Source organism: Lepisma saccharinum, chromosome 5, assembly GCF_977018435.1.
Source record: "Lepisma saccharinum chromosome 5, izLepSacc3.1, whole genome shotgun sequence".
NCBI lineage: Eukaryota > Metazoa > Arthropoda > Insecta > Zygentoma > Lepismatidae > Lepisma > Lepisma saccharinum.
Genome location: NC_139233.1, coordinates 67,992,186 through 68,012,714, shown reverse-complemented (window position 1 = coordinate 68,012,714; position 20,529 = coordinate 67,992,186). Strand labels below are relative to the sequence as shown.

Here is a 20,529-nt window from a genome sequence, read left to right as displayed (position 1 = left end):
ATATTATTACATACATAAACTGGTAATATTGTCGTAAAGTAAATATTGCAGGCTAACATTTTTTCTGACACCGGCAAAAGCGAAGAGGAGGACTGTTCCGGTACCCTCCTGAGGCAACATAAGGAAAGGGCCGTGAGCCCACCCAAAGAAGACCTTCCGTCACGGCAAAGACTGTTTCACGGCGGGAGGAGGAGGCAGGTTATTGCCATGCCTGTTTAGCCGCCACAGTTGCTGGTGATCCTTACCAGATACAGATCAGTGTTGCCATACTCAATTGACAGAAAAGAGCTAAGTCGCCTAATCGGGTCTATCTTACTCTGAAGGTGTCCAGTCACACTGGGAAACAATGGTGCAGCGGTAGCGTCGCAACTTTGTAATCAAGGGGTCCCAGGTTCGATACCCGGTGGAGGCACAAGTGGTTCGGATCCCACTTTAAACTTTAAACTTTAGGTCCAGTCCCGATCAGCCTTACTGTGCATAAAGTGGAATAATGCCAAATCAAAATAAAAAAAATCAAATCACACTGGGGAAAAGCAAACTACCACTTTGTCCTTCTTCGACATCATGGGCGAGAAGGATGGGGATGGTCAAGGGGTCCGCTGCCCTTCTAAAAATGTCAACCTAAAATTCTATATTTCACACATATATTACTATTTCGGTTACAGGAATTTGTGATAATTGTTGAAAGGCCTATTTAGATTGACATACGTTATCACAGGAATGAGATAATTTCTGATTGAAGCAATGTTTTTGAGGTAGCAGCACTGTTTTTGGGTGAAAACATTATGTAGGAGCATAATTTCCCGATTGTTATCTTAGCATGCCCTGAAGTGTCAGGTGTCGCAGGTTTGAATCCTCAGTAAGAAATGGTTATTTCAATGTTTGTTATTATTCTTTTACTTACATAATTATAAAAATTAATAATTACATAACACAAAATAATAATAATTTTATTTCAATAATTCACCATGCATCCTCATAGTCACGATTACGATTATCCTATAAAGCGAGCAAGGAACGTAAAATATACAAAATAGTAGTGATGTCAGAAATGAGATTTCTGTGGATTTAGCGAAACATGGGAGTAGGAAACAGATAAAGACTAAATCTACTCTACATACGTCTCATTTGAAATGAAAAGTTTCGCGATTTGGGCAAATCTGGTTTCAAAAGAACTAAGATGGCAACAGTAGTAGAACTGGACTTCTTGCAGTGTAAGGTTCCGAAGGAAATATTGTCTATTGGGGAAGCGCCGATGCTGAGAGGGGAGGTGCAAGGAGGGTGCTTCACATGCTACAAAAGTAAACAACGGATGGTGAGAGGGATTGTGCAGTGCGAGTTTTGTGAGTGGTGTCTTTCGTCCTTTTGTTGTTTTCGGGCATTGTCAATTAATTAACAAATGGTGTTAATTACTTTGATGTTTCTGTAAGTATCAAATTAAGTATTTCTTTATTAGGCTAATGTTTATCGTGTCAACAACCAATGTTTGCGATTTCACTCAGTGCTTCTGCCAACATTTTTTCCCTGATTAATAACTTTACCAAAATATAGTATTGAATTGCAGTCGTACCAGAATAATAATATACGAACTACTTGGAAGACATGGGGGGAGGGCATGAGGTGGGGAGGTGTCCAAGTCTTACGGCTCCTTCCTTAAATGTCCTACTGGTAACACTTTTAAAAATCTCATGCCACGCTACTGGGTTCAAGAAATTGCTTTCTTGGTTGTAGGTTGTAAAGCTATTGCTATGCTGATCATAGCATACCGGGGGAAAAGATATACCTATACTTATTCAATGAGTTACTAGTTGCTGTGTGGACCAAGAGGAGAATATCGTCTTGTGCATACAATGAGTCACTATGCCACCTCCCCCACTGTGTTTTGCATCCCAATGCTTTCACTTCCGTAACCACCTTGTTTATTCTGTAGCTGAAGAAGGTGAGATGAAAATCACGTTATGGATTTGCAGCCCTCAGGAAATTATTTTCTATTATTTCTCGCCCAACAAATACTGCTGATACGCATCCTATGTGATGGGAGGCACATGCTTGAATTCAGCCAGAACGGCTGCTGTTACACGTTAAACAGTGACATGCTTGGTTTCATTAATTTTTTTATGATGATAAAAACCCACGGGAGTAATTTGTATTTACGTCTGTTGATATGTATGTGTTGCATGCAGTTACCGAGAGTTGCTAGCATCTGTTCACAACAGTTCTTAAAACAAACTATTTTTGAGGAAGTTATTTTCCATTTTTTCTCTTGCGATGCAAATACTACTGATGTGCCTCCTGTGTGACGGGAGGTATGTGCTTGAATTCTACAAGAATGGTACTATTTTTCTGTCTCAAAACACCCTGATATAATGTGAAAAATCATGGGAAACTGCCATTTTATTTTTATATTGTTTTTCAATTAATTTATTTTATTATTACTAAAGAAATCCAAACCTGGTAATTTGTACATACACCTGTTCATATGTACATGTTATACACAGTGACATAGTGAAAACCTGCGTGGTTTCATGTTGGCTGTCCAAATTATTCTGTGGATAATACAGACCACAGTGTTTGGGGGCAAACATTTTTAATAAAGTGTGCATTAGACATGATTAAATACAATACTTATGCAACCAATATCATATTATTTGTCTTGAGACAACAGAGCCAGAATTTTCAAATGTTTTGGAGTTCCTCAAGCCTGCCTGTGATCCCTCCACCTTGACTGACCATCCTCTTTCTACTGTTGTTCCTATTTCACATGGGGCTGGTAGGCAAAGTTAATTCTAGGTGGCAGCAGGGGTAGCCACAGGGGGGTTTCATGACGCGCCTGCGTTATGTGATTTTTTGGGGGGACAAAATTTTATACCAATTCTATATATCTTCACACAAAATTGGGGGGGATCATATCGTTTGATTGTTCTACCTTTTTGGGGGGAGTGCATCATGGGCCTTGGCGAGGCACCCCTGGGTGGCAGCATGATAGTTGTGTCCTTGCACTTCAGCAGCTGTTTTCCTACTTAAATATCTGGGGAATTTCATGCTGGACATGCTGCTAAATTCCTGCTCTGGTGTAAGATTTTATTGTTACACCACTCCACCTGCAATCAGCACCTAAGATTTACACCTCAAGTGACCAGAAAAAGTGAATTTTCGAAATGTTGGCCTGCTCATGATGCTGATTACTAGAGACCGGATTTTAAAGGGAAAAAGATCATTTAAAAATGACAAAAAAAGTATTGCCAAAAGAAGGGGAAAAAAAGGACTACAGTGTTCTTTTGCACTCCACTAAAAATATTATTTTGAATGAAAGCACAATATATGTTATTCATATATAAAAAGGGATACATTATAATGTATATTTATATGTGAATGTTATATATTGTGCTTTCATTTAAAATAATATTTTTAGTGGAGTGCAAAAATAAAGTATATCTTTTTCATTTCTTTCTTTTTGAAGGTAAAGTACAGCGAATAATCTTACCATCCGTTTCAATGAAATCTTCCTCGCAACAGCTTACCACATTCCATAGCTTGCTTTCACTTGTAACTGGCTTCACCATTTCACCGACACCCAATACTGTTGTCACTGCTACACAGTTAAGTTAAAACTATTCTAAAAAATTTCACACAATAAATATCGAAATCTAGCAGATAAGTACACTTTCAACCCAACAGGCGTACTGCTTACAATGCGTTTGTTGCTGCATAAGCCCCTATCGCATTGTTTCAACAATCGCTGCACCATACTCCAAACACTCGTGGAGGGAAGGTAAGGTAGAAGGTGCTTGTTCTTTCAACACTTTTGTTATTTATCCCATGATCCCTGTTGAAAAATAAAGGACTTCCCTTTAAAATCCTGTCTCTACTGATTACATCACCTCCACAACCCCATCTATGCCTATCTAGGGCTATCTTTACTTTTACCTATTTTAGCTAAAATAATAGGACATTCTTCCATTGATATAACACAACCCTATTGGATATAAACCTTGGTACTGGAATCATGATAGTTACTGATACTTTTAAATTTGCAGATAGTTTAAATCAAATGTATTAAGCACTGTGTGCATAACTGTTACAAACTAATTTAATCCACCAGAAGGCAGCATACATCAATATGATATAAGGTGTAAGTCAATTTTCCAAGGCCTGCTATCACTAGTATGCACAAATAATATGGAAATAGGGTGCAAATTTTGTTTCCTGTAGCACACTGGTCAGGACATATAACAATTGTTCATTATATTTTGGTATAGATGGTGGTAGTGCATGCTTACAAACAGAGCTTTATTTACATTGCTTACTATTGAGGTACATTGTGCAGTTGGTGTTAATGCATACCATTTCGTAATTTGAAGTTTGGAAGTAAATGAAATAATAATAAATATTAACCAGTGTGTATAATTTGCCTACACGTCACCTTACAAAGTTCTAACAAGAAAAATTGACATCAGATAATCAATATTATTCGAAACTACTATTTGTGTAAAATATAAAAAAGGAACAATAGGAACACTATACTCACATACGTAAGTACAATTTTTAACTTTCCTTTTTTATATTTTGGATTTGTGAGTAACACGCGACTAACCTACAAAATACTTGTGTAAAATAGCACCACTGCCCTTCCCAGTAAAATAGTGAAATGTGGTCTGTTATTTTATCACGTTAACGACAGCATGAAACAAAAGCACAATTTCAAGATAATTTTTGAACTGACTAAACTATATTTTTCTGATTGCAGAAATGTCATCTTCCAGGGAACTCACGTTCTACATTTCTTATGGTATTCAGCCCTGATGGGTAAGTTACAAATAATAATTTTTGACTCTCAATGAATTAATATTTGCAACATGTATTTTACACTGTTGCTTGCAAAATCATTAGGCAAGTTGCATGTTGCTATGATTATTAACCTTGTTTCAAACAAGCCCAAGTTCGAACATTGAAACAAAATATGCCAGCGAAGAAAGGATCCTCAGGTCCATCAATGCGATTTGTTTCCCTTAAAATCATAGGGTGGGAAGAATGCGAATGAAAATAGCAATGAACAATATGCTTATATCGTTTGTTCTGACTGTACATGTAATTAACTTTTTTTGTTGTTGGTGTAGTAGTTACTTAATGATGGTAGCAACTTGGTATCCAAAAATGTAAAGGTGTTTGAATAGATCATACCTTGCAATACTCAGTTAGTACAGAGTGTACAGAAATGGACATTGGAGATTTAAGTGTTTCGTATGGTTATGTAAGTTGTCACCTACATATGATGAAAGAGCAACTGTGGAGGTTTTGATTCTACTTGCCCAGATTTGTTTCCTAACGTGACAACACCACTTGTAAGGATGACAGTGACTCCTGAGTGTAAGGTTTTTTGAGTCTTGGAGTTCGCAAGGTGTAATTCAGTGATTACAGTTCAACAGGCCTATTGACGAAGATTTGAATGTGTTGCCCCATCTGACAACAACATTCGTAGGTGGTATAACCAATTCCAGATGACAGGGTGCCTGTGTTGTAGCAGTAGAGTTGATTACACCAGACGTGATAACCTCAGTGTGGAAATAAATGGACCCAGCTAGAAGTATGCGATGTCACAAAAGGCTCCTACGTTGAAGACTTGTAACATGTGTTATGGAAACTTGTTGATTTTCTCTTCCATCTCAGGTATGATTCAGTATTGTATTGTACCGTGTGTTCATTTCGATCTGCAGCCGAGAGATCGGGAGAAGCGTGGCGGCCGGCGCTGACGGAGATGCCGACATTTGCGGCCTGTAATGCCCGCTTATTTTTATAGACATATGCAGACATTTATATAAATATTGCAAAACGATCACTAACCTGTGTTATAACACGCAAAAGTTCTTCTGTAATTCATCCAAGTTCTGCTCTTATATACACAAAAAAATACGCTTTAGAAACGATGTTAAGAGCCACAGATAATAAAACATTTTAATCATAGTTTTGACCAGTAACGTCCTGCTTAAGTTTATATCCTTGAAAGAGTTTTGTGCCGATGGGGATCGTTTGGAGGTTTTGAATGTGCAACACTGTATCAAGATTACGCTGTAGAAGAAACCGTTAAAAATCAATAGTGTTCGTGAGCTTCCTTGCAATCCGAAATCTCCGAGCTCGAGTTTTTTGTTCCTTCGCGACTAGATGAAGACAGAGTTGTAAATGTAGTGGCGAGCAATGTAAACCAAGAGCGTGTTAATTTCGTACTGTGCGCAAGAGTGTTATTCTTGGTTACTTGCAGTTACTTGTTTGCGTTATTGTAGTGTGTATGTGTGACGTGTCAGTGAGACGATTGGAATGCCAGCCGCAAGATTCACGTTAGAACAAAGATTTTTTATGTATGACACGTACCTACGTGAAAACAAACTCGTGTCGAGACGTGTGTAGGTAATTTGTACAGAAATTCCCATGCGTTTCAACTCCACACAGAGATACGGTTAGACATCTTGTCCTTAAATTACGAGAAACTGTATCGTTAAATTTAAAACACCTAAGCAAAAACGACGGATTCTAACCGAAGCAAAACTCGATGATATTGGTGCAGCGTTAGAACGTTCTCCAAACAAACCTCTACGCCGTGTTTCACAAGAGGTGGGCGTGTCAAAATCATCGGCACATACAGTCACTAAGCTACTAAAATTAAAACCATACTCTTATAACACAGGTTAGTGCTCGTTTTGCAATATTTATATAAATGTCTGCATATGTCCATAAAAATAAGCGGGCATTTCAGGCCGCAAATGTCGGCATCTCCGTCAGTGCCGCCCGCCACGCTTCTCCCGATCTCTCGGCTGCAGATCGAAATGGACGCACGGTATATTGCAGAGAAAATACACATGCATAAATCTACGATATTCATTTGTGTACACCCTGTATATTTTCACTTGTCACAATTTCTACACTTAATTTCTTTGTGTTTTTCTTATTTAGCAAGATAATGCAGATAATCGGCTGGGGAAAGTTAGGAGTTGTGTAAATAAATTACTGGATATGAAGAGAGAAATACAACAGTGTAAAATAACTAAAGAACACCATCATTGCAAAAGGTTTTGTGACATTTAAAGGAAGCTTATTGCCATCTAGAAACTAAAACTATGGGCATTGCATTACTCAAAATTTATTATTCTAGTCCAAAGCACTGTCTTAGAGAAACACCTTTCATATTTTTGTGATAAATATGTTAATACATAATGAAAAGGCCCAACTTTGACCATGTTGGTAATGGCATGAATTTATATATTTGTGTCCAAAAAATTTCTAGCTTTTTGATTTGTTGTGTATGTGTGTGTTTGTGAGTTATGAATAAGAATAAATTTTAAGATATATGTTTTCCATTGAAACTATATCGTAGCAATTTACCAGAGTTTTGCTTTAAGATATTCGTAATTTCTTGCGAGATAGTCATTGAATCTCACAGTCCATTTCTCCCCATAATCATCCTTCGCCGTTTCCTGCCTCTGGCTGGGTCGGCATAGAAGTCAAGCCTCTCCATTTTTTCGTGGTTTTCCACCACTCCTCTCTATCCAATATTCCAATTTTGTCCTCTTCTCCTAACACTCTCCGCTATCTGCTCTTTCCACCGACATTTTGGTCTCCCTCTTGGCCTTATTCCCATATAGTGGTTCGGATCACACTTTAAACTGTAGGTCCAGTCCCGATTAGCCTTACTGTGCATAAAGTGGACTTAAAACACCAAATCAATCAATCATTCCTTATTCTATCCCTTCTAGTCTTCCCCAGTATAATAATCCTTAAAAATTTCATCTCCACTGCCTCCATCTTTCTTTCGACTCTCTCTGTCATTGTCCAAGTCTCTGCTCCATACATAATTATTGGCACATAGTATGTAATATACAGGGTGTTTCGTAAGTTCATTTACAAGGCTTGGGAGGTGATTGTACGAGTGAAAATAAGGTGGAAAGTTCATGTAACGAAACTCTGGAAACGGCTTTGTTGCCGAGTTATTGACCTTTGAAAACATGGGAAAATGATTTTCCGAAGTGAATAATGGCAAAACGGGTGGAGAGAAGTCGTCGGTGTTGGGCGGTTCACTTAGAAATTGGGTACGCTCTTGTCAAAAAATCACGCGGCAATGTTGTGCAATGTCGGTGCAAGGGATTCCCCAAAGGATGCGAACGAAGATGTTGACGGGAGTGTGATGGTTGGGTGTGCGTTCTGCGTGAGCTGGTATCGACGAAAATTGGCATGTGTTGAATGGCACCAAAAAACAAAGAAAATTTCCTGAGCGAAGGGCACCATGACGTAAAAACGAAGAAAAAAAAATGAACTGTCATAGGTTGCATACCCTGAAGGGCAGATGGGTGTCCGTGTGATCTGATGTTAAGTACCACATTTCCCGCTAGGGGTGCCAACAGTGTAGGTTTCCTCATGAAGGAGCGCACGTGTCTGCCATTCGTGCTTCAGGTGCTGTGCCAGCAGCAGGTTGTTAAACATTCACGGTTGAATGGAAAGACGTGAGGTTCTTGGACAGTAGTGTTGGGCAAACATTTGACCTAGCAGTGTTATGTGTTAATTCTTAGCCACAGCCCATCGTGTTCTGTGAAGTGTACTAGTGTTAACGGCCATAAACACTTGTAGCCCGGTGTAAGGGATGGCTGCATACACGTCCCAAGAGCTGGCGGACATGCATCTGATTTATGGGGAGGCTGGAGGTAATAGCCGTGCTGCAAGGTGTCTGTATGGGGCACGTTTTCCAAATAGGGTGTTACCATCGCACATCTTATTTCAAACTGTAGACACTCAATTTCGGGAAACAGGATCAGTGTTGCCACCTCGTTGAGAAGTTGGATGACCGCGAAGTGTGCAAACACGACGGTTTGTGGAAGATGTGCTAACTGCAGTGATGGATCATCCAGGCACCAGGACGTGCGCACTAGCTCACGAACGAAACACCTCCCATGTGAATGTGTGGCGAGTCCTGGCAGAAGAGGGGATGCACCCGTACAAATTGAAGAAAGTGCAAGATCTTTTACCTCGGGACTTTGGCCCACGTTAGGACTTTTGCCAATGGTTTGTTCATCAAATTGAAACTATCCCCAATTTTCAGAATACGGTACTATGGACTGATGAGGCTATCTTCACGAAAACTGGTGTGTTCAATAGTAAAAACAGTCATGTGTGGGAACATAAAAAACCACATGCACTGCTAGTGGCACATCATCAGCACAGATTTGCAGTGAATGTGTGGTGTGGGATACTGCATGACCATTTGATTGCACCTTACATTCTCCCTGTTCGCTTATGTGGACCCACTTATCAAGCATTTCTCAGTGAGGCTTTGCCTGAGCTACTAGATGACGTGCCCTTGGCACTGAGACAAAGACTGGTTTCAACATGACGGTGCACCCCCACATTTCGATTGGAATGTGCGCCATTTCCTCAATACCGTATTCCACAACCAGTGGATTGGCAGGGGAGGGCCTGTGCCATGGCCACCTCGATCGCCTGATATTATGCCCCTGGATTTCTTCCTCTGGGGAGAGATGAAACGCCTTGTTTACGAAACACCTGTCGTGTCAGCCGAGGACCTCGTTGCCCATATCAATGTAGCTGCAGCATCGATAGCAGAAACGCCGGGGTTGTTGGGTCGCACTAGACAATCCTTGATTCGCCGTTGTCGCCTCTGCTTGGAAGTACATGGTGGATACTTTGAAAACCGTCTGTGATGAGGTTCCCTTCACATCTCCATTAAGCATACTGTGTACCCTTCAGGGTATGCAATCTATGACAGTTCATTTTTTTCGTTTTTACGTCATGGTGCCCTTCGCTCAGGAAATTTTCTTTTTTTTTTGGTGCCATTCAACACACGCCAATTTTCGTCGATACCAGCTCACACAGAACGCACACCCACCCATCACACTCCCGTCAACATCTTCGTTCGCATCCTTTGGGGAATCCCTTGCGCCGACATTGCACAACATTGCCGTGTGATTTTTTGACAAGAGCGTACCCAATTTCTTAGTGGACCGCCCAACACCGACGACTTCTCTCCACCCGTTTTGCCATTATTCACTTCAGAAAATCATTTTCCCATGTTTTCAAACGTCAATAACTCGGCAACAAAGCCATTTCCGGAATTTTGTTACATGAACTTTCCACCTTATTTTCACTCTTACAATCACCTCCCAAGCATTGTAAACGAACTTACGAAACACCCTGTATATTACCTTCTTGCATTTCATAGGTACATCCCTGTTCCATATTAATCTTCAAGCACTTTGATGTAGTCCTCCACCCATTTGTCCTCTTCTGTTTACCTCATTTATTCTTCCACTTCTCTCAATTATGCTTCCTAGATATTTGAAGCTCTCCTCTACCCTCAACTCTTCCATGTCCATTTTTATTCTTGGTTCATTCCTGCTCTTCTGATTTACTCATTCCAACTATCAAGTTGTCTGTACTACTTCTTCCCTGTTTCCCCATATTATTAAGTCATCAGTAGAGGCATGCAGATTTCGTTTTTTACGAAAACACAAAATGTGAAATAACACATTCTAATGTTAATTTTTCATGTTTCTGAAAGATGTGAGGTCCATTGTTCTACCCTGTTTTGTCATGAAATAATGCGAAATGAACTGCAAAATGCAAAATAGACTGTTAAACACGAAATTTAGAGTTTATTTACAGATGTGACACTCACTAAAGTCAGAATTGTCCTGTAAGTTATGCAATTCACGGAAAATTGATTAATTCTGCTGTAATTTGAGAAGCAAAAAAGGACCCCATTGTACAGGAATAAACTTAATATTCTGGTAACGGCATAAATGTGGTATTAGAAAGTATATATTTTTATTTTGTGTAGTAAGTGCAGTTTTTAAATCAAATTTGGGAATATATTCACATTTTTAAAACCAAAATGTCATTCTATAGGTATTCTGCTTTTTCACCGCTGTAACAACGAAATTTTAAACTGAAATTGACTCAGTTTATGTACCAAAATTTTGCTTTTTTATTTACCAAAAATATGTGCCTCTAGTCATCAGCAAACAACAGGGCCTTCATCTCTTCCTCTCCTATCTTCTTCCCCACCTCTTTGTTAATTGCATCCATTGTAATTATAAAGAGCAGTGGGGAAAGAGCACTTCCCTGTTTTCGTCCATTACTTATACTTAACCACTCTGTTCTTCCCACTGGTGTCTTCACACAACTCTGGTTGGCCTTGTATGTTCTCTGCACTCTACAGAGTGGTTCCTCGACTCCTTTCTCTCTTAGAGCGCTTCCAAATCTTTGTTCTGTCCATGCTATCATATGCCTTTTCTATATCTAGGAATGCAATAATCAAATAATTTCCATACTCGTAGTGCCTTTCCTGCATTTGCCTTATGGTGAATATCAGGTCTACTGTTGATTTGCCTCTTCTAAATCCATACTGTTCCTCTTTCATATTCAGCTCTGTTACTTCCCTTATTATTTTCTCTAATATTTTCTCATACACTGATAGATATAAATTATAAAGAAGGTAACCAAGTTCGTAATCTGTGTGGGTTACCATGGACACATGGACAATCTTTTATGTCAATCATTTATGGTGCAGTCGTTTAGGATGGAATACTGTGATTGGCCATCAAGTGGTTGTAGGTGAATTCATGTATACTTACTAATTTGCAGGATTTGCATTACTTTAAGTAAGGGTATAATTCGGAATGACATAATTTCCCTTTACACCATATGGTACAATGGTTGTTGATATTCATGTGAGTAGCAATTTCTATTAATTGTCATTATGTCGAATCCTATAACATTTGTTGAGTTTCGGTCTGAAACTGAAGAGATTGGTGATTATTTGCTTTGTTTTGAACAATTATGTGTTGTTCAAAAGTTGCCTGAGGAGCACAAAGTGCAGTTATTGATTTCGGTGATTGGAGCTACCACCTTTAAAGTATAGATAAATCTGCTGGCTCCTGAGCAAGTTCAGTTACAGCTTTATTTAGTGCTGAAAGATAATCTATTGTCTCATCTTAAGCCTAAGACCAATAAGTATGTCGAAAGTTTTAAGTTTAGGCAATGTGTGCAAGAGATTGGTGAATCAGTTACAGTTGTAATATAATTAAGCCTTGTTTCCATATTAAAAACACTAAGTTGCTGACCAAGGCAGTTTATTAAGATAAAAGCACTTAACAGGTAACGTTTCAACCCTGTATCAGGGTCTTCCTCAGACAAAGAACTAAACTAAAATGATGAAATATACTACACACAGAAAGATTACATACACATAGCAGGGTCACTAGCCACACAACAACAAATCAAGTTGACAGTCCTTATCTAGGAAGATTTCTCCAAAGGAATTAAACATATCACCTCCTGACAGTTGTTGACTAATGAGTCTACTACACTGACAGGTTATTGACAGGTCAAGATTAGCAAGAGTCTAGAACCACCTGCTTACCACTCCCCCACCCCTCCTGCCTTTTTGGTTATGGATGAACACCTCCTCCTCTGGTCTTCTTCTTTTCTTTTCTCTTCTTTCTTCCTTGTTCATACTTCTTTTTTCTTCATTCCTTTTCTTCATCCTTTCAACTTTCTCTAACACACTCTTCCATTCCTTGTTTATCTTGAGTCCTCCATTCCAATTCATGATGTCTTCTCCTTTCTTTTCTATTTCTTTGGCCTCCTTCCATTTTCTCACTAGTTCTCTCTTCTCTTTTCCTATTCGCCTAGCCGAATCCCATTCAACTTCATGTCCTGTTTCTCTAGTGTGTTTGAATATGGCATTCCTCTCTCTCTCTTCAATCTCACATCATCCATGTGTTGCTTTAACCTGTCTTTAAGTCTCTTCTTCGTTTCCCCTATATATACACTTTCACATCCTCTGCACTTCACCTCGTAGATAAGCCCTTCCTCTTCTTCCTCTCTTTTCTTCCTTCTTGTTGCTGGCTATACTTAAAATAGTGTGTCCTCCCTTCCTGTAAGTTCTTATACCCACTTTCCTCAGCACTTTGCATATCTTCTCTGTGTCATCGCCCATACTTCTTATACCAAGAAAAAGAAAAAGAGAGATGATTTCTGATACAGGGTTGAAACGTTACCTGTTAAGTGTTTTTATCTTAATAAACTGCCTTGGTCAGCAACTTAGTGTTTTTATCAGTTGCAGGTTTCATGGTTAGACTTCAACAACAGGCTCTAAAATGTATGTACGAGCAATATTTAGAAGAAGCCTTGAACAGTTGATAGTGGGAATTCGTTCCGAGGCTACTAGAAAGAAGTTATTATCTGACGCTTGTTTGACGTTTAGTAAAAGTCAGGATATTGTTGTGCAAATGGAAACATTAGAAAAATAAGTTAGAATGTTTGTCCACAATGAAATTACGAAAGATGTTTCTTATGTTAGCAGGACAGTCGGGATACATAAATGCAATGTGACAAGCAATAATCCGACTACAGTTTCATTTGAGAATCAATCTGGCGGGGCAAGTTCTTCATCTAAAGTGCACTCTTACTCTTCGCTGGATTATAGGAAACAGTTTCACCCTTGTACTAAATGTACAGGAGTCATGGAATAGGTTCATGTCCGGCAAAGAATTCTATGTGAACATATTGTGGGATAAAAGGTCACTGGCATCAACGTTGTAGGAAGAAACAGCGATTCAAAGATTCTGCGGTGAATAAGTCTCAACCATTACAAAAAGGATAATACTTGCAATGATAACTCGTTATTAGACAAAATTCAAAATAACCTAGATGTCTTATCGTTATATCATTTATATCTGGTTAGGCTTAGTCCTAACAATTGTAACTCATCTTCTAACACTATACATGTAGTTACAGCAAAGCCTTATTTGGTAAATTTGAACATTAATGACTGTATTATACAATGTGAAGTGGATACAGGATTTGCTGTTAAGCTTTTTAATTCAGATTTGTATAACAAATGTTTTCCAAATATACCTATTCAGACTACTAATATCGTGATTAAAGTTGTAGGCAATAATGTGTTTTTGCGGCCAAGCATTCCTAGATGTCGAGTATGGTGGCAACACTTACCCTCTACTGACTATCATTTGTTCAGAAAAACTAACAAATCCTTTAATCGGATGATCGTGGTTGAATGTAATTAATCCTTTGTGGATAAATCAATTAATCAGTAGTTATCAGAGTTATAAGAGAACTCTACACAGTTAAATAAGCCAGATGAATTTGCATACAAATCAAACAAGATTTTAGTGCAGTATTTGACGGAGATATGTCCAAGCCTATAACACCATTCAAAGTGGACATTCCATTGAAACCAGGAGCTGTTCCTGTCTTCAGAAAAGCTTACGATATTCCATATGGTTTACGTTCCAAAATCGAAGCTGAGATTGGTGAATTAGTTAAGTCAGGATTGTGGGAACCAATTGCTTACTTGGATTGGGCTTCACCACTAGTTACAGTAATGAAGAAGGATGGTTCGCTGAGATTATGTGTTGACTTCTCCTCTACTAGTAATAAAATGACAGAATGTAAAGTTTAATTGCAGCACACCTGATGACGTTTTTATTAAACTTGTCGGATGTACATTTTTCAGTTCCTGATTTGAAGGTGGCTTATCTTCAGTTACTGTTATCAGACGCAGCACAGAAGCTTACAATTGTCAACACACATATTGGTTTATATAGAATCAAAAGGTTATGCTTTGGAATATCTATAAGTGGAGATATTTTTCAAATGACATTGGCAAAGATCCTTGGAGAAACACCAGGAGATGCTTTCTACTTTGACGATGTCATAACTGGTGGAAGAACGAAGAATGAATGTTACGAGAACTTGTGTAGTGCTCTCCAGACTACAAGCACACAATGTGAAAGCTAATTTGGAGAAATGTACCTTTCTTCCTCAACATGTTGAATATTTGGGATATTTAATAAGTGATAAAGGAATCAGTCCCTCTCCTAAGAACATAGAAGCTTTAGTATGCTGTCCAGGACCAAAAGATGTGACCCAAGTTAGATCATTTATGGGTATGGTAAATTTTCATCGAAGATTTATTCCAAACCTAGCCTCCAAATTATGTAACATTACTAATTTGTTGAAGAAGAATGTCACATTTAAGTGGTCAAAGGATTGTTCTGATGAATTCCACAATATAATTTCGGAAATAAAGAAGATTGAACCAATCATCTCATTTGATTCTAATAAAGAGATTGTTCTTATATGCGATGGATCACCATATGGATGTGGAGCTCATCTATGCCATTGAGTTAATGGTAAACTGCATACTATTGCATGTGCGTCTTATATCTTTAATGAAACAGAGAAGAAATATGCTCAAGTTGAACGCAAGGCAATGAGTATGGTATTTGGTATCAAGAAGTTTTATAAATTTCTACTAGGTCAGAAGTTTGACATAATATCTGATGCCACTGCAATAAAATACATATTTTCTCCAGACAAAGCTGTGTCAAATCATATGTCGAATAGACTTGTTCGTTGGTCTCAATTGTTGTCAGCATTCAAGTACATCATCATATCCTCCTCTCAAGTTCCAGTAGCGGATATGTTAAGTAGATTAGCATTACCAGGGGAGACTTCAGTTGATATTGATGCTGTTCAATGTTGTCAAGTAGACGAGAGAAGAGGACCAATCTCAGTAGAGGAAATTGCAAAACACACGAGTAAAAATCCTCTACTCAACCAAGTAATTACATTTATTAAGAATGGTTGGCGTCAACACTTAACGTTAGGACTGACACAGGATGGTTTGGCACCGTTTTATGAAAGAAGACTAGTTTCATTCCTATGAATCCAATTGTGTGTTGTGGATGGGCAAACCAGTAATTCTGTGTTCTCTTAGAGATAGTATATTACAGCTATTCCACAAATATCATCCTGGAGTAAATGCAATGAAAGAGATGCTCACCTCACAGTTTTGGTGGCCATTAATGTCCAAAAATGTGTTTATTTTCATGCAGAAATGTGATATCTGCCAGGCTTGCAAACCTAAGGTTCGGAAAGGACCGAACAATAAATGGAAAAGTGCATCTTCTGTAGGAGAAAGACTCCACGTGGATCATTTCTTAGCTGGTCGTAAATTCTTAATTATTGTTGACGCTTTCAGTCGTTGGTTGGATGTTTGGCCCGTACATTCTCTCGATTCTTCTGAAACTATAAGGTGGAAACTACAGTCTTGTTCGCTAATTGGCTTACCTAAAACATTGACGTCTGACAATGGACCTGCATTTAATAGTCTTTAAGTTCCAGACGTTCTGTCAACAGTACAGAATACAACATTTGACTAGTCCCCCATACCACAGTCCAAGTAATGGGTTGGCAGAGATATGTCAGAACGGTCAAGGATCATCTTTACAAGATAATTCAACAACATCCTCACTTAACGCCCTTGCAGCTTGATATAAAAATTTCAGATCTGTTGCTGCTGTTGCGTAATTCAAGACTAGGTGAAGAAAGAACTCTTCCTTCACCTTCTGTATTAGCTTTTACTCCTAGAACTTGGTGGACAATATGACTGTGACATTAGAGGAAGTGATAAAGCACCATTTCTGAAGGCTCGGAAGCCGGGAAGGCAACCAGAAGAAGAGTATAGGGAAGATGATTTAGTCTTGGTACAATCCCCTAAATTTGTGAGACCCGCCTTTCCACCGGGAGTGGTACACCACAGAATAGGTTGTTCTTGTCTCTACGAAATTCAGATGTTGGATGGAACTCAGAAAATTGTGCACATTCGATGGATGTGTCGTAGATGGGACAACACTTCTAAAGAAGACACAAGTTCTCGTGGTGCTTTCCCTACACAGTTGTGTGAAGCTAATTTATGGTGGAATGGTCCGCATCATTTCTTTACTCGCCTGAGTTGTCTATGCACGAAAAGAAAGAAGAAAGAAACACCATGGTGGAATGAAAGAACTAGAGAGGCAGTGGAAAGAAGAAAGTGGATGGAAGAATGGGCCAAAGTGCTAGAAGATGATGCAGATGGGAACAGGAAAGTATTGTATGGATTAGTGAGACAAATTCAACCCCACTTCATCTGCCCTCTTCAGTCCCTGCCCAGTACAGTCTTTCCTCAATTTCATTTCTCTTCTTCCTTTCCATTTCATTTCGCTCATTCCAAAGATGTTGATCCCTCTTCTCCATTAGATCCACAATTTCTTCAGTCCTTCCTGTTAGTGTTTCAATATTCAATGTCCCTATACGTAGCCCGTGTCATCTCTAATTTCCAGTCCGGCTTGGTTCTGTCTTAACTGGTTACACCTGAGTGGTGGGGCTGACACCTCTGGTTTCTCAGGTACACCCTTGTTTTCTGTCAGGGTTCTAACTCCCTTAGCCTTTCTGGATCCCTCCAGGCCCACAAGGCAGTGGGGGCAAACACTTTTATGGTGGTGTCCATTTGCCATGACACAAGGCTGTCGATGGGTATCTGTGGTATTTGCTGGGTATGTCCATGCCACTGGACATCCTCCACACCCTGATAGCCTTGCTGCCTCGGTGCGGGACTGCTTATTAGGGTTTCCCCTTATTCGCAGCTACCCCTCATATTTGAGGGAGGTTTTACTATCCACCACCTGTGATCTGTCCAGTAGCTGAGACTCGCACTGGACTATTTCTCCCCATTGCCATTAAATCACACAGTCCCCACAATCTTGTAACTATAGGAAAGGAAGTTATGCATTTTGGATAATTTTAGGATGTACAGACTGCACAAAAGTGTCATGTGCGATTTTTGTGAACTCTGTGAGAGATCCGGACTCTGGAGAAGTATCGGTCACTATCAGTGATTAAATTTCATATAAGAGACTTTTCCGATGCACATGCTTTTACTTACCCTATTTGAAATATTAAATCTTGTAGTTAATTGTTTTGAAGTATTGTGCCTTACTTACTATCATGACTATTATTATTTAAATAGGACAAAGGTTGCTTCAACGCACGGGGACCATAACGTGTATGTGACAGACCTACCAAGTGGGAAAAATGTGAACACGTTGTCTGGACATCCTCGGACTCCCTGGTGTCTTGCTTTTCATCCATCCTCCAACCAGATACTTGCTTCAGGCTGCTTAGGTGGCCAAGTGCGTGTGTGGGACCTTCACGTAAGTTAATTTCTTCTCATCACTCTTTAAAATGTATTTTGTTTATTAGTATACCCCTAAAGGTATTACATATACTTGAATTGCAAAACAATATACCCATTGTTACGATTATTAACAAGTGCCGTTTGAAAAAGTCCTTTCTTTCCCTTTTGTTACTATGGGATAAATTGAAGATACAAGGCTATAATGCTTGAAAAGGTCCTGTCCTCAGCATCTATCTAGGTGTGTGAGTCTTCATCCACTAAAGGTTAAAGAAATGTAAATGAAATTGACAATTATTGGAAATTAGTAATATCCATTTCAGACATTAAAACAATGCAAGAAAAGTGCAAAACTTGCATTATGTTAATATGGATAAGAATTGTGTGTGGTGATGACCTAATAAGTTAAAAATTAAAAAAAGTAGTAACATGTTTGAATAGCAAACACTGTACTTTTGCTGTTGAGTCTTTACATCTGACTACATGATTGCAAAATTCATCACTTGTTCATATTGTTTCAGGGTGGAAGTGAGGTTTGGACTGCCGAGAGCCAAACAGTCATCGCATCATTGGCCTTTCATCCAACAGACCGCATGCTAGTGATTGCAACATACAATGAACTGCATTTTTGGGATTGGAGCCAGCCACACCCTTTCACAAAGTGTTTCACAGGAAATGAGAAGGAAAAAGTGAGGTAAATGGACAATGCATTACATTCATAGAATGTGGAATTTAAGTGGTTGAGGTACAGTTGTGCATAAAGTATAAATTTATGTCAATTCTGTGTAATTGCTTGTCAGTATCAACAAAAGGAAGACATAAGTTTTTGGTTATGGGTTTCTCCTCCTGTTGCAGTTGTAAGCTGATGGTGATTATAAACCCTTAAATGACCAAGTGGCAAATTGGCATGTGTAAATTTTAAAAAATGTTGCAAATTTTATAGTTTTGTGTATTGCTGATTGAATCTCCTGCAATATTCTCTGTGGATGTTTATGAAGTTTCGAGTAACATAGCATTGAAAACTGTGGAGTTTACCAGAGTTTACCTCCATGCAGGTACTTTTTTTTTGGTGTATGGGGAACTTATGACCTCACACATTGTAGCAGGAAGTAAAACTCTCAAAGAAATCCAGCGTATCTACCCTAGTCAGTGCTGATGTATGGAATTCCGTAGGAGATCATTTATTGATACATAATAATACTGTTTGTCATTAAAAAACTTCTTACATCACCAGTGGCGCAGGAACGTTTTTAATTGGGGGGGGGGGTACGAAATTCAGCCTTCCATATTGTATTTAAACACACATACTACTGCACCTAGAAATACATTTCGGGGGATCCAACCAAATGTTGTAATAATAATAATAATAAATATAATTATAATTATATTTAAATTAAAATATTAATTAAATATGTAAATTAATTAATATTGTATTGTTGTTATTACATGAATAGGTAAAAGATAGTAAAAGAATAGAGATATAACAGCATGTCTTCATTATGTAGCTTACGTGTAGTTAAGATCACCAAGATTTGCATAAAAACAACTGCCCTAGCAAGGAATTTAATGTCAAGTAGAAAAATAATTTAATATTTATTGAATAACAAACAAGGAGTTAGATCCAATTAACGAAAAGTAAAGTTCCTGATTAATATTTTATGGATATTATTATTAGTTGTGTGCATAAATCTTCGGAAACCTTCAAAGCCGTATGAGCCAAATTCCTTGCCTTCCAATAAGTTCAGCGGAAATGACCATCAATTATATAACAAATGCTAAACAGTTATATTTTGATAATTTACTTTTACTACTTGGTAAGTCCTTGAGGGGGTGGGGGTCCGAACCTCCTGGACCCCCTAAATACATCCTTGATACCTAGGTATAATGTGAAGCCATGGGAAATATTCTATTTTAGAAGAGTACACACAAATGTCCCTGTTATTTAATGCAGAATTTGCATAAATATTTTTTCTTTGTTTTTATTAAGAAACAGATTTTAAAACCAGGTAACAATTCTGAAACATATAAAGCTCTGTACCTTGTTCTGGGCTTATTTGAATTTAATCAAAATGTGGAGTTCGATATGTGAAAATTGCGAACAAAGATACATCTTTTCATTTTAATGCAGGTTGAGATTAAAGGGGGTGAGCAGGACCTTGATGCACCCCAACCAGGAATAATCATCTCCCACCCACTGGATATAGAAACCACATTATTGAATATATCAAACTGAAAGAGTTCCACTTCATTCTAATTGAATACCTTTCTAGTTCCTGGGTGTGTGGTTTCGCGTACGTCAGTTTCACTCTGGTACAAATGAAACATATATGTAGATTAACTTATACTTTAATAACACGAAGCATTTAAATAACACTAAATATAATGAAGGGTTCCGCACAAATGGACACAAATATGATGAGGCGTACAACACACGTACGTCGCCTCACGACTGAACTCTGACTCACACTGCGCATGCGCACACTGCATGG

At 38.5% G+C, this 20,529-nt stretch overlaps 1 protein-coding gene across 2 annotated transcripts in view; it reads left to right on the top strand.

Moving 5' to 3' along the window:
* LOC145987860 (uncharacterized) overlaps positions 1-20,529 on the top strand; it is a 116,589-nt gene that overhangs the window by 6,155 nt on the left and 89,905 nt on the right. For both annotated transcript variants that reach the window (XM_083122618.1, XM_083122617.1), the window contains exons 3-5: positions 4,748-4,806; positions 17,876-18,059; positions 18,562-18,734. In XM_083122618.1, coding sequence (XP_082978744.1) covers positions 4,748-4,806; positions 17,876-18,059; positions 18,562-18,734 — 416 coding nt within the window. The remainder of the gene's footprint in view (positions 1-4,747; positions 4,807-17,875; positions 18,060-18,561; positions 18,735-20,529) is intronic.